The 16415-nt window shown below is 34.9% G+C and overlaps 1 protein-coding gene across 1 annotated transcript in view; it reads left to right on the top strand.

Annotated features, from left to right (window-relative positions):
* Positions 1-16415, top strand: part of LOC125680480 (uncharacterized) — a 53996-nt gene that overhangs the window by 24812 nt on the left and 12769 nt on the right. Inside the window, exons 7-9 of the mRNA XM_056156541.1 lie at positions 440-491; positions 10797-10914; positions 12000-12058. Of these exons, the coding sequence (XP_056012516.1) occupies positions 440-491; positions 10797-10914; positions 12000-12058 (229 nt within the window). The remainder of the gene's footprint in view (positions 1-439; positions 492-10796; positions 10915-11999; positions 12059-16415) is intronic.

Genomic DNA, 16415 nt, shown 5'->3' with positions numbered 1-16415 from the left:
ATCCTGACTAAATTGTAGTAATTTATGAAGTGTCAGTTTTCAGAAATGCCAATACAACTTCATTGAAATTCATGAAGAAGTGTGTTGTACACAATATAATCAAATTGTAAAAAAAAAAAACTGTAAAAAGAAAACAGATATTGATCGACCTATGTACACAGCTAATGCAGCAGAATAATGAACTGACAAGTTATCTCGTGAACAAGAATTTTTTTTTTGAAATCTGGCTGAGTGACAGTATTGTATCCTGGGTGATTATGATGCATAAACAGATTTGTACATGAGGATAGGATGGGGCAGTCACAGCTGTTGAGAGGCTTCTGGAGGTGTAGCTGTTTGATCAATAACTTAATTTTAAGAAGCATTGATTGAAGAGGACAGAAATCAGACATAAGACATACTGTCATTCAGATTAATGACTTCTATCTTAACTTTGTAGTGCAGACTTTAGCCCAGACTCTACAACTAGTGGAGAAGAGAGTTTTACCAAGGTAAGTGTCTGTAACCTGTAACTCGAGTGCTCAAAGAGATGTAGGGTCACCGAAACATATTGATGACAGGCAAAAATGAATATGGTCTGATCGAAAAACACCCTATATAAGTTTTTCATGGGTGCATCATGCACTGTTTTTTGGTGCTCTTGTAAACCAATTGTTTGGCTGTTCTTGGCACCCAGATTTTGACTACGGATTACTCTGTTAATCTGATAAGACAAAAGGTTCACAGTGGATGTAACCGGTGAACAGGGGATGTTTACTCCTCCTAGGTACCTGATCCCACCTTTGGGGGTCTGGGTTACCTTACTCTTTAATTTTGTGTTCTTTATAGCATTAATGAGATTGATTATTGTTCGTTGTCTTCACTTCTTCATATAGTCCAGATTGTAAACTCTATCCTCCTGGTAGATTTTGATGAATTACATAGGAATTCAAAGTTTTGGATTACAAGATTCAGTTATGTTGAAGTAATTACATCGTGTGTCTGTTGAATTATATACATTGTTTATTTGTTGAAGTAATTACATCGTTTATCTGTTGAAATAATTACATTGTTTATCTGTAGAAGTAATTACATCATTTATCTGTTGAATTAATTACATCTTTTATCTGTAGAAGTGATTACATCATATGTCTGTAGAAGTAATTACATCATGTATCTGTTGAAGTAATTACATAGTTTATCTGTAGAAGTAACTACATCGTGTATCTGTAGAAGTAATTACATTGTGTATCTGTAGAAGTAATTACATCGTGTGTCTGTAGAAGTAATTACATCGTGTATCTGTTGAAGTAATATTACATCGTGTGTCTGTAGAAGTAATTACATCATGTATCTGTTGAAGTAATTACATAGTTTATCTGTAGAAGTAATTACATCCAGGGCTTTCAACAAATTTAAAAGTAGGAGGCTGAAATGAAAAAGTAGAATGCGAACGGCACAGCCGTATCGCACGCCGAGCTATGCTCGGCGACCTTGCGGCCAGGGGTCTGGGGTAAATGACGCAAAATCCTGCATTCTGGCGGTTTCCTGGCACTTAAATGCAGTTTTGAAATTGTCATTTTTTTGCCTGAAATTTTTACTTTTGCCATGAATTTATTGTTTCATATGTGAAATTTTCTGTTCATGCAAAGACTTAAAAAATTCAACATTGCAAAGCACTAATTTTGATGCAAAATGAAAAATCAAGTGCATCAAGATAACTACATGTAATTATTTTTTGCAATGCTGTATCAATTAATTATGTTCCCCAAACAAAGTTTGGGAACATATTGGTTTTACTCTGTTTCTTATTATGTTCCCCAAACAAAGTTTGGGAACATATTGGTTTTACTCTGTTTCTTCTTCTTCTTATTATTATTATTCTTTCTTTATTCTTGTCACCCTTTTTTGTCCACGAGTGTTCTCAGAAACTACTGAAGGGATCAAGACGAAACCTTTTTAGGATGATAGAATACTCTTTGTAGATGTGCGGAACGAACGTCATTTTGTCTGAAAATGCATGCATGTGCATGCACGTGCTTTGGATTTTTTGTTTACAAACTTTGGAATTCGTCTAACTTTTTTATTTTTCAATGAAATCGTTTGATATTTATATTGCAGGTATAACTTGAGAACCTTAACCGTTTGGCATCGTCAAAATTTCAATTCTGCACGCGCATGCACGTGTGCTTCAATTTGATTGGATAAGACAAAACCGTTTATAACTTTCATGTAAATTTAGACAATTTAATGATATTTGCAGGATATGTAAAGATTATAAATATCTACAAATCTATGTTATAAAATTTGAAAACGCGCATGCGCACGCACGTGCATTGACATTTGAATATTTAATTCTTTCAATGACCATAACTTTTTTGTTTTTTGTCAAAATCTTTTCAAACTTGTATTGTATATGTATATTGATATTCTTAACAAAAGTGTACAGTCATAATTACCATCCGGCACGTGCATGCACGTGAGCTAAATTCTGATTGGACGATTTTCAAATCGCCATAACTTTCTTATAAATGATGGAAACAATATGAAATTTATACTGTAAGTATATCTATCAAATGTCTATTGAATGACATCAACATTGATGTTGAGTCATACTCACGTGCGCGTGTATGCACGTGCATAGCTATTCTTTCATTTTTCGGGTACTAAAATGGTCATAACTATTGAATTAAAAACTGAAATGAATTCAGATTTACCCTGAGGATCTATGATATGAATGTCTATGAAATGATGTCAACAAATTTTCCATTATCAAAATCGCGTGTGTGTGTGAATGCGCGTGCATTGTAATTTTTGATGTCTAAATTTAAGTATTGGTCTATAACATTTTGGGATTGCAATGAATAGGTTTGAAAATTAGGTTGTAGGTATGTTTTGGGCCTCTCAATTTACTAATAGTCTCAAAATCACTTCCCTGCACGTGCATGCACGTGCGCTTAATTCTGATTGGACGATTTTGAAATCCCAAAAACTCTCTTATGAGTGAAGCAATCGATACCAAATTCATATAGTAAGTATATTGTTCAAATGTCTATTGAATAGTATCAACAAAATTGCTGTGTGGTACTTACACGCATGTGTATGCACGTGCATTGATTTTGGTCTTTGTAGTTTTGAGTTGCCGTTATTTTCTCGTTTTTCATTGAACAGTTGTAAAACTTCTCTTGTAATCATATAGTAAGACTTCTAATGTATCGAGATGGTCGAATTATTCATATTCACGTGCATGCACGTACGTGCACGTGCACAAAACTCTCAGATCTTTATAACTGATTTGAACTAGTATGAAATGGACTGAACGTTATAAGATAGTTATATATTCACATGTTTCACAGTTTGCAATGGTCAAAACCACTTGTACTGAAATAAATGACACCACTTGCTAAATGGGGGAATGTTTGGGGAACATGTGTAACGGTCCCCGTTACAATAAGTACTAGTTATTATTATTATTATTATTATTATTCTTTCTTTATTCTTGTCACCCTTTTTTGTCCACGAGTGTTCTCAGAAACTACTGAAGGGATCAAGACGAAACCTTTTTAGGATGATAGAATACTCTTTGTAGATGTGCGGAACGAACGTCATTTTGTCTGAAAATGCATGCATGTGCATTGGATTTTTTGTTTACAAATTTTGGAATGCGTCTAACTTTTTTATTTTTCAATGAAATCGTTTGATATTTATATTGCAGGTATAATTTGAGACCATTAACTGTTTGGCATCGTCAAAATTTCAATTCTGCACGCGCATGCACGTGTGCTTCAATTTGATTGGATAATACAAAACCGTTTATAACATTCATACCAATTAAGGAAATTTAATGATATTTACAGGATACGTAGACATGCAAAATATCTACAGACCGATGTAATAAAAATTGCAAACGCGCATGCGCACGCACGTGCATTGTCTTTTGAAAGTTCAATTCTTTCAATGACCCTAACTTTTTTGTTTTTTGTCAAAATCTTTTCAAACTTGTATTGTATATGTATCTTGATATTCTTAACAAAAGAGTATAGTCATAATTACCATCCGGCACGTGCATGCACGTGTGATAAATTGTGATTGGACGATTTTCAAATCGCCATAACTTTCTTATAAATGATGGAAACAATATGAAATTTATACTGTAAGTATATCTATCAAATGTCTATTGAATGACATCAACATTGATGTTGAGTCATACTCACGTGCGCGTGTATGCACGTACATATCTTTTCTTTCATTTTTCGGGTACTAAAATGGTCATAACTATTGAATTAAAAACTGAAATGAATTCAAATTTACCCTGAGGATCTATGATATGAATGTCTATGAAATGGTGTCAACAAATTTTCCATAATCAAAATCGCGTGCGCGTGAATGCGCATGCATTGCAATTTTTGACGTCTAAATTTATGTATTGGTCTATAACATTTTTAGATTGCAATGAATAGGTTTGAAATATAGGTTTCAGGTATCTTTGGTACCTTTCTATTTATTGTTAGGGTCAAAATCACTTTCCTGCACGCGCATGCACGTGCGCTTAATTCTGATTGGACAATTTTGAAATGCCAATAACTTTCTTATGAGTGAAGCAATCGATACCAAATTCATATAGTAAGTATATTGTTGAAATCTCTATTGATTAGCATCAACAAAATTGCTGTGTGGTACTCACGCGCACGTGTATTGATTTCGGTCTTTCTAGTTTTGAGTTGCCGTTAGTTTCTCGTTTTTCATTGAACAGTTGTGAAACTTCTCTTGTACTCATATAGTAAGACTTCTAATGTATCGAGATGGTCGAATTATGTATATGCAGGTGCATGCACGTACGTGCACGTGCACAAAACTCTCAGATTTTTACAACTGATTTGTATTAGCATGAAATGGACTGAACGTTATAAGATAGTTATATATTCACATGTTTCACAGTTTGCAAAGGTCAAAACCACTTGTACTGAAATAAATGACACCACTTGCTAAATGGGGGAATGTTTGGCGAACATCTGTAACGGTCCCCGTTACAATCAGTACTAGTTATTATTATTTTTCTTTCTTTCTTCTTGGGACTTTTTTGTCCACGAGTGTTCTCAGAAACTACTCAAGGGATCAATATGAAACCTTTTTAGGATGATAGTATAGCATATGTAGATGTGCGGAACGAACGTCATTTTGTCTGAAAATGCATGCATGTGCATGCACGTGCATTGGATTTTTTGTTTACAAACTTTGGAATGAGTCTAACTTTTTTATTTTTCAATGAAATCGTTTGCTATTTATATCGTAGGTATAACTTGGGACCCTTAACTGTTTGGCATCGTCAAAATTTCAATTCTGCACGCGCATGCACGTGTGCTTCAATTTGATTGGATAATACAAAACCGTTTATAACATTCATGCCAATTAAGAAAATTTAATGATATTTACAGAATAGGTAGACATGTCAATTATCTACAGATCGATGTAATAAAAATTGGAAACGCGCATGCGTACGCACGTGCATTGTCTTTTGAAGGTTCAATTCTTTCCATGACCCTAACTTTTTTGTTTTTTGTCAAGATCATTTCAAACTTGTATTGTATATGTATTTTGATATTCCTAACAAAAGTGTACAGTCATAATTACCATCCGGCACGTGCATGCACGTGTGCTAAATTCTGATTGGACGATTTTCAAATCGCCATAACTTTCTTATAAATGATGGAAACAATATGAAATTTATACTGTATGTATATCTATCAAATGTCTATTGAATGACATCAACATTGATGCTGAGTCATTCTCACGTGCCCGTGTATGCACGTGCATAGCTTTTCTTTCATTTTTCGGGTACTAAAATGGTCATAACTATTGAATTAAAAACTGAAATGAATTCAAATTTACCCTGAGGATCTATGATATGAATGTCTATGAAATGGTGTCAACAAATTTTCCATTATCAAAATTGCATGCGCGTGAATGCGCGTGCATTGTAATTTTTGACGTCTAAATTCAAGTTTTGGTCTATAACATTTTGAGATTGCAATGAATAGGTTTGAAAATTAGGTTCCAGGTATGTTTTGGGCCTCTCGATTTCTTAGTAGTCTCAAAATCACTTCCCTGCACGCGCTTGCACGTGCGCTTAATTCTGATTGGACGATTTTGAAATCCCAATAACTTTCTTATGAGTGAAGCAATCGATACCAAATTCATGTAGTAAGTATATTGTTCAAATGTCTATTGAATAGCATCAACAAAATTGCTGTGTGGTACTCACGCGCACGTGTATGCACGTGCATTGATTTCGGTCTTTGTAGTTTTGAGTTGCCGTTAATTTCTCGTTTTTCATTGAACAGCTGTGAAACTTCTGTTGTACTCATATGGCAAGACTTCTAATGTATCGAGATGGTCGAATTATTTACATGCACGTGCACAAAACTCTCAAATCTTTATAACTGAATTGAACTAGTATGAAATGGACTGAACGTTATAAGATAGTTATATATTTACATGCTACACAGTTTGCAATGGTCAAAACAACTTGTACTGAAATAAATGTCACCACTTACTAAATGGGGGAATGTTTGGGGAACATCTGTAACGGTCCCCGTTACAATAAGTACTAGTTTTTAAGTGTCTTTGCTTGAATCTCTGCCACCCAAGAGTAAGCAGATTAAAGTAAAATGTAAGAAGAATATAGATCACAACCAACACCAGTTTTATATAATAAAGCATCAATATATATTATATTTATAGTTGTTCTAATTACCTGTATTGTCAGCTTTCGTTTCCTTTTTTAACGGATACATTGTATGTTATAAAAAAGTTTACATGTATTTAATCATTTTTTTTTTGAATTGCAAATAAGAGTTACACTCCCAATATTTTAAGAATATTCTTCACCATTAACACAACTCTATATTTCTATTTTCATTTGGTCCCTTAAAGTCTGTTAACTGACACTGGGAGTAATATTTTTCTCCAAGACTGACATGAAACCCATTGGGACCTTTTACTTTTGCTCACCCCAATATTATTTAAATAAAACCCAAACAATCTTTATTACAAATTAATAAGTAACATTTAAATGACCTATAAGTTTATTTTTCCACAAATTCAAGTTAACAGCTACAGATTTGTTGGTAACATAGCGAATTTGTGCTGAAAAATTCTACTTTCGTTTTTATTTAATACCACGTGGGCATTTGCAAATTAAAAAGAATAGCAAGTCTGAAATCTTTCCTGATTAAATTCTGTTTTCGCTTTAAAATTGTTGATTGATATTATACTTGTGTCACTTTTACTTCTGGCCTTTTTAAAGCCGAAACTGAACAGGGTATTTGTTCTCTTCATTCCGTCAACATCATTGATTTTTACGTTCAGGACTTGTTATCTTTCGGAACTTCTCGTCTGTGTTGTCACGAATTGGGTAAATCCGAGGCTTTCCGACTATTGCAATTGACGTATTATTTTCTACACCAACAGACGACCAATCAGGTGCCGGTATTTACCTGAACTAAATTTAGCGCAAGTAAACACGTTTTTATATCCTAACGGCCGCGATTTGTGAGTCTACTAAAGTTTGGAAGATGTTTAAAGTTTTATAAAAGTTTTTTTCATTAGACATACATTTTGTCACTAAAGTAGCCGGCACCTAATGTTACTATAGGCGGCGGAAATCCGCCGGCTACCGGCTACTTTTGAAAGCCCTGTACATCATTTATCTGTAGAAGTAATTACATCGTGTATCTGAAGAAGTAATCACATAGTTTATCTGTAAAAGTAATTACATCGTTTATCTGTAGAAGTAATTACATCGTGTGTCTGTTGAAGTAATAACATCGTGTGTCTGTTGAATTAATTACATCGTTATTTGTTGAAGTAATAACATCGTGTATCTGTAGAAGTAATTACATCGTGTATCTGTTGAAGTAATATTACATCGTGTATTTGTTGAAGTAATTACATCGTGTATCTGTAGAAGTAATTACATCATTTATCTGTTGAAGTAATTACATAGTTTATCTGTAGAAGTAATTACATCGTGTATCTGTTGAAGTAATTACATCGTGTGTCTGTTGAAGTAATTACATAGTTTATCTGTAGAAGTAATTATATTGTTTATCTGTAGAAGTAATTACATCGTGTGTCTGTTGAAGGAATTACATTGTGTGTCTGTAGAAGTAATTACATTGTGTGTCTGTAGAAGTAATTACATCGTGTATCTGTAGAAGTAATTACATAATGTATCTGTAGAAGTAATTACATCGTGTGTCTGTTGAAGTAATTACATTGTGTGTCTGTAGAAGTAATTACATCGTGTATCTGTTGAAGTAATTACATCGTGTATCTGTTGAAGTAATTACATAGTTTATCTGTAGAAGTAATTACATCGTGTGTCTGTAGAAGTAATTACATCGTGTGTCTGTAGAAGTAATTATATTGTTTATCTGTAGAAGTAATTACATCGTGTGTCTGTTTAAGTAATTGAATCATGTATCTGTAGAAGTAATTATATTGTTTATCATTAGAAGTAATTACATCGTGTATCTGTTGAAGTAATTACATCATTTATCTGTTGAAGTAATTACATAGTTTATCTGTAGAAGTAATTACATAGTTTATCTGTTGAAGTAATTACATAGTTTATCTGTTGAAGTAATTACATCATTTATCTGTTGAAGTAATTGCATAGTTTATCTGTAGAAGTAATTACATAGTTTATCTGTAGAAGTAATTATATTGTTTATCTGTAGAAGTAATTACATCGTGTGTCTGTTGAAGTAATTACATAGTTTATCTGTAGAAGTAATTACATAGTTTATCTGTAGAAGTAATTACATCGTTTGTCTGTTGAAGTAATTACATAGTTTATCTGTAGAAGTAATTACATCGTGTATCTGTAGAAGTAATTATATTGTTTATCTGTAGAAGTAATTACATCGTGTGTCTGTTGAACTAATTACATCATGTGTCTGTAGAAGTAATTACATCGTGTGTCGGTTGAAGTTATTACATTGTTTATCTGACCTGTTGAAAGACACATTCATAAGCAGAATTAGAAAGTTAGTCAAATTGTCACACACATCCTAACGCGATACACACAAGATATTTTCTTGTGCATTTGATTTCATGATGAAGAGGACTTTATAACAGATGTGTTCTGTTGCAAGTATAGTTGGACAACTTTCAATTGATATGCAGATCTGTTGATGTTGTCTAGTAGGAAGACCTTTCATTGTAAAGTTAATATTTGATTGCCCAAATTCTGAATTTGCACAAGATTTTGAACATTAGTTATCTTCTTTTTAATTGTCGTTAGCCTTCACACTTGGATTTGTGCTTCCTCTACGAATCTGGTGAGTATTGGTTATGAAATACAAATGTTTTGTTTGTCTTCCTTTATGTTTGAGTCATGATTTTCTATGAAGTTAAAGTACCAAAGCTATTGATATTTGACTCGGAAAGGTTACTGAATCACTATGAGTGATTGCATGGAGATTATGACATACTTTTAGTTCAAGGTTCAACAAAAGGTAAAAAATCAAGTTCACGTGTGTAAGCAAATGATTTGTTATGGTGTAGGCTTGCCCATCTGTCTGTTTGGTTTCTCGTGTCTGGGTTACATCTTTCCCACCATGAGGTGTAGGACTATGAAATTGAGACAGCTGATGCATGTTAATTAGGGTGTGTGTGTGTGTGTTATAACCCAAAATTAGTTCACGGCAGCCTCGTTCTGGAATTGTATGGCTATACATACTCAAATCTTGTCTGGATGATATCTTGCAACCTGTGAGGCTTACGACTTGGTCAGTTGATTCAGCCGGGGAGTAAGACACTGGTCTAGTTTTGGAATTTAATGGCTATATACATTTACAAATGGTGTCCATATCGTGTCTTGAGCACTGTGAGGCTTTGAGGATCATCAAACTAGGTCTTGGGGAGCAGGTGTTTTGTAATCCAAAAGTAGGTCACTGTGGTCTCGTTTTGGAATTGCAATTGACAGCATCACAGCTTGTGACTTAAGCATGCAATCAGATATGCATATCATATACATTTAGTTCAAGAAGGATGTATCGTGTACTCTAGTGGTGGTGCATATTTTTCTCGGGGGGGGGGGGGGGGGGGGGGGGGGGGGGGGTGTGTTGGGGGGGGGTGTTGAGAAAGTTTTTTGTGGAAATTTCCCTCAAATTGAGAGATCTCCCTTGAATTGAATGGTTCTTGGAGGTTATTATGTATAATGGGATTCCACTGTATGTGCCATATGGTAACTTGTTTGTGTGTCTAGCCCCTTTGTAAGGATATTGAAAAAAAGGAAAGTCTTTGAATGTAACCTGTTAATTTTGTAGCCACTCAGAATACAAGGCATGGGCTTTCAGAAACTGGAATTAACAGAAACTTGTATTGAAATGATTTTTTGGAGGTGATGCTTAATGAATCAAATCGTTTTGTTAAGTGAGAGGTAATTTACTTTTATACTAGATTGAGCAGCTGGGGCCCTTAGGTAGTCTCTGCTAAATAGATGTATATTTAGACACATGCTTCATCGATCAGACGTGATGTTAAGATACCCGTTCAGTACCATACTGAGCTTTTACAAATGTCCCTTTTCCCAGGATTACCTTTGGGATGCAGGAGGAATCCCGGCTCCTCAATTAGTGTGTTTATTAATGTACACTCGAGTAGCTGTAGGCAATTGGCGAAGTATGTCCGAATTTTGTCATTTTTCTGCTCAATAAGGAAAATTAGATTGTGAATTTGTATGAATTGGAAAGGTGTTTCCTTTTTTTATAAATTTGACATACCGTTTTTAATTCTATGAAATTTTTCAGAATGAAAAGTTCACTGGTCGACGAGTAAGCCCTCCTGTTCCATATAGAATCGCCAAAGCCTTAGATCCAGTAATTTATAGAAACACAGAACTTGACATTTGGGAGGAAGAGAAAAGAGGTAATGTGTCTATGTGACATGAGTGAATTTAATTTGACCTTATAATAAAAAAATTTGTTTCAAACATTCACATTTTGTTGTGATTAAAGGCACTGTGACAGGATCATTTTTAAAATGATAAAAAAAAAAAATCCAAGTGACAGACATTTTGAAGACGCATTGGTTCACACAGACTTGAAAAGTGCTTCAATATTAAGCATGTCTGAAAAATGCTTAAATTTGCAATTAATCAAACAAGTTATGGAAAAGTGTTTGAATTTTATTATGTGCTTGGAAGTAAAAGTATTCATTGAAAGGGATGATTTTGTTGTATTTACAAAAGCATAAGTTGTAAGGATTGCATAATAATCCACTAATTTAGTGGTTAAGAAAAAGTTTGAGCTGAATATGTTCCTCAAAGTTTCTTACCTCTTCGTCAAGGTCTGTGCAATCCATGTAATAATCAAATTGTCGATTAAAACCCCCCAGAGTTTTGAAGCAGTAGAAAGACTTAAATTCTATGTTTCAGTTGGGACTTTTGTTCAGTTAAGGACAGAGGTTGAACTCTTTAATAACCTGAAAAAGCAGCAACTACACGGCACCATTTGACATTTTTGTGATTTTCCAAGTGTCTTCATTCTAAGGAAGTCAAGATAGTAAATTAAACATTGTAAACATGATTATTCCTAATGATTTTCTAGATGTGTGACTCCATTGTCAGCCTGGTGGATTGTTTGCTCTGACAATATTGACCACTCAGTTGATGGTGTCACTTAATGCCTTGGGTTTAAAGGAAATTCTCCTCAATGTCTGCTCAGTTGTTATTTTAACAGAAAATGAATTAAACAGATTAACTTTAGATTAACTGATTTGTTTTGCTTAATACTTGCTAATATATGAATTGATAGGTTTTCGTTTCCAAAAAAAACTTTCAACCTAATGTTAAAAGTAATGTGAGAATTCACTGAGAAATTCTCCCGAAAATTATGAAAGTACTAAGAACTGCAGGAGAGAGTAAGTCCAAGATGTGACTGGTGATTTTCAAGTTTGCTTACCAATTCCTAGAGAAATGTCTCTAATCAATGTGATTTTTTTTATATTTGTAGAAGCCATTCACAGGGAGCGATACAAATCTGTGACGTTTTCTGCTGGTGATAAGTGTCAGGTAAGAAATTTAAAGGCGTTCCTTCATGTGTTTTTTTTTACCTGAAAGTTTTTTTGTTGAGGGTCAGTCATTTTTGTTTGAAATAAAAAGAAATTTCCCTACCTACCAACCCTGGCTGCTAGTTTCAGGTGTGGGTTAGCAATGCCAAGCCAACATTTATTTGATTTAGGTCTATCGAAGGCCATTTCACTGGATACGATGTTGTAAATTAATAAATTGTGTAAAAAAAAACCTAGTAGTGGAAGATGACGAGTCGGATCAATCATAACTACTTGGTTATTTCCGTAACGGCAAATAAATCTTGTATGTAAATTGACACCATCCGAGTCTGTTGCTATGTGTACTAAAATGTAACCATGACGTCACACTGTTCTTTACGATATGAAACTTGAGCTTTTGGGGTTAAAACAAATGCAGCACAAATATCAATCATAGCTAAGATATTTGAACACTCCATTTGCACTTGCATGTTTATAATAGAGTGAGGAAGATTTTAATGAAAACTGAATCTGTTGGTGAAAATTAATCTTTGAAATCGAACACATTATCCAGGGATTCGGTTCTTAGCCTTTTAACCTTATCCACATTGGGTATTCGATTCAATGCAATCTCTACACCCGATCCACATCCGAGTCTTCAGTTCAGGAAAGGGATGAATGAATTAGCATCGGGTGTTTGTGTACCATGTGCACATATAATGAAAGGTTATTCAACAGAAATTCGAGTGAGTGATATGTTGCCAGTGTTAACAAATACAAGCATTTATAAATAATAATAAATTAGCCAAATACACCAATATTACAGACGATTTCAAGTGAATTCATTGACGAATGAGTTGTACTTGTGATGTTGTGATATTGAAATGGGTTCTTCGAGCTTCGTGCAGTTGATAAAATGTCTGATAGTTTGTGGATTCTTTTATGTAACAGAATTTATTACTGTCATCCCATTAGAAAAAGGATATTTTGTAATTTTTGTGATGGGATGTGATTTATGAATTTGGTGATATGCAGCCTCACTTGTATTTCTGGACAGATGAGAATTTTTATATAAAAAAAAAAACCCACCCCGCAACAAGTTGGGGGGGGGGGGGGGGTATACTGGAATCGGGTTATCCGTCCGTCCGTCTGTAGACGCAATGGTTTCTGGGCTCTAAAGCATTATCCTTTCCACTTACCGTCACCATATCATACATATGGACTACCCATGGGATGAAGATGTTCCCTATCGATTTTGAGGTCAAAGGTCAAGCGCACTGGACATCGAAGTAGCAATATGGTTTCTGGGCTCTAAAGCGTTATCCTTTCCACCTACAGTCACCATATCATACATGTGGACTACCCATGGGATGAAGATGTTCCCTATCGATTTTGGGGTCAAAGGTCGCGCGCACTGGACATCAAAGTAGCAATATGGTTTCCATTTAAATTCTTTAACGGCTTTATTCATCGCATGGAGATGCTGTGTTGCTAGATACCTTTTGGATCATAATACTGAAGTTTTACCTATTACCAACACCCTTTGGGAGATTGGGGTAAGCGGGGGGTATTCTTAGTGAGCATTGCTCACAGTACCTCTTGTTTCATCAGTCTGCATCATCATTGATATTTGATCTGAACCAGCTGAGAGTACACTTAAAGATTACATCGCAATCGATAAGATTCTAGTTCTGTTTTAGCTCACATTATTTATTTTGTTAAGGTTGTTATAACTCACTTGCATTGTACTTTGTTGTAAGAATCTAGCCACTCATTAAAAGTCAAAGAGCAGTTTTAAGGTAGCTCCACCCCCGTGTGTTCTAAATACTGGCAGACATACATAAACAGAAGTATTATGTCGACCTCAGAAAATCATGCATATTCATTAAACATCATGATAAAAATACAAAAAACTGGTTTAAAATACAAAAATAATTATTTCAACATTTGATTTTTTTAAACAATGTAAAAATGATGTCAATTAATAGATGACTATGACAAAAATGGATGATGCAGATGTAAAGTTTTACATAATGTAAATGGAAATATACAATGATCTACATAAAGTTTATGGCAATAACGGACTTGCTCGAAAGTGCAGAAAGTAAATGGATGAAGCATTTTAGTGAGGTAAGGGAGACTGTTCAAGATGATGTTCGTTCTGGGTGCCCAGTGAACATTAGTATGGAAAGGAATGTATCGCAGGTTGTATAGTTTGTAAAGAAAGCTGGACGAGTCACGACTGGAGAAATAGCTAATGATCTTAACATGTCTTGTGAAACTGTTCAGGAGATTTTGACCAGTAAGCCTGGAATATGGCACGTTTCTGTAAGGTGGGTTGCTCTTCTTCTTCTGCTGGAGCGATTGAGCATGCAGGTAAATGTTTGCCAGTCTTGAATAGAATTGTAAGATGTAATGAAACATGGTTTCATTTATATGATCAAAAAACAATGCTTAATTTGGAAGCATGCATCCTCTCCAACTCCATTAAGAGCATGTGTAGTGAAGTTTGTAGGAAAGACCATGTGGGTCCATTGTTTTGCGTGACAACAAGAAGATTATTTTTAATCACATGGTCCCCCTTCAAACTTCAGTTACTTGAAGCTACTATGCACATGTTATTAATTTTATGAGGGCCGCTAAGAGAAAGCGCCCAGATTTGATCGCAACTGGATTCGTTCTGCAGCAGGACAACACCTAGCCATAAGGTTGGGGTTGTGAAGGACTACATGGAAACACTGGGCATAGAAATCCCAACCCACCCTCCTTACACTCTAGATGGGCTATTTGTGACTTCTGGCTATTTCCAGTATAGAACGATAGCTGAAATCCCAACCCACCTTCCTTACAGTCCAAATAGGGCTATTTGTGACTTCTGGCTATTTCCAGTATAGAAAGATAGCTGCGGGAAGAGAAACGTTGGACCCGGGAAGATCTTGGTACTGCTGTGGAGCATGTCGCGTTATGCCTTGGGTCGTATGTTTTGGTTACGGGCAGATCGATGGCACAAGTGCATCAAGGCTTGGAGCCCTTCTTTGATTTGTATAATGTTGGCTATTCAACTAGTTCGTGAAGATTCTGATCACCTGAGCCCTCCTATACTGTCATACAAAAGAGCACATAGTGATTTCTAACAAAATTGAGTGTAAATGATCTAATTTTAAAACTTGCATGAGAAATACATATCAAGCTTTGACTAGACCTGTGCCTTTTTATTATGCGCCTGTCATTAAATGGGCATATTATGTTATGGGACTGTACGTGCGTCTTTCATGGTTGGCTGTCCATCCGGGGTCATGTTTTCCAGACTTTTTTCCATAACAGATGCATGTACGACATTGAAATTTGGTCACAATTTCTCCCTCAAGGAATATAGAGTGAGTTTGCATTTCAGCTGGATTGGTTTACCTTGACTTATTTTAAGGCTATAAGTAGGTCTTAACAGTTTTTAAGACTTTTTTTTGTTACAGATATTGCCCAGAAATTTACACATAAGCTTCCTTTAAAAGGAATGCAAGTTTGGTTTGCATTTCAGCTGGATTGGTTCAACCTTGACCTATTTTTCGTATACATGCAAATATTGCCCTGATATTCAGTCAAAGGCTTCCTCTCGGAGGAATACAAGTTCAGTTTGCATTTCAGCTGGATTGGTCCGTCCTTGAGATATCTGTATATTACACACGTAGATATGAGAGAATTGTATCTCGGATGGCATCAGGATGATTTCACATTTAGAATTGCAGTAACTTGACGAAAATTAATAAATTCTCTGTTCTGTTGAGGATATCTCCTTATCATTCGATATGAGTAGAATTCATGAATCTGTGCTGATGAAATTACCTTGGTATAATTAAGTAGAATTCTTGTGTCATCTGTACTGTTGAAAATATCTCATTATAATGCGATATAAGTAGACTTCATGAATCTTCTTTGCCGATGAATAGACTTTTCTTAATGTTAATGTTGACTACTTATACCGATTTCCAAATCATGTTAGGAACTCCACCCATCTTCTATTCATGGAGAAGTCCTTGGGTGTTTTTCTTTTTTTTCGGGTACATTAATCTTCAATTGAATGCTGGTGATTGAGGCGAATCTGTCATGGTGATTTGACACGACTCTCGAGAACCTGACGTTGAGCTTGCATTCTCTTATCTCTATGCAATCATCCCACCACTTCACATCAATGTATATATCATGGGTTTCTGGTGATGAATAATCAGATTTTAATGCATTCAAACCGACTTCTTTACCTTAAAAAAAAAAAAGCCCTAGCTGATAAACGAAAAAGATGTCGAGGAAAATGAAAGTTGTGTTGTGAATTAGGAAAAGCTTTTCTGCTTAGTAAGTGACTATATCAGGTAAGGAGAATAGCTTTC

The sequence above is a fragment of the Ostrea edulis genome, chromosome 2, assembly GCF_947568905.1.
Source record: "Ostrea edulis chromosome 2, xbOstEdul1.1, whole genome shotgun sequence".
NCBI lineage: Eukaryota > Metazoa > Mollusca > Bivalvia > Ostreida > Ostreidae > Ostrea > Ostrea edulis.
Note: the sequence above shows the minus strand (reverse complement) of the source record. Positions and strands in the feature narration are given on the sequence as shown.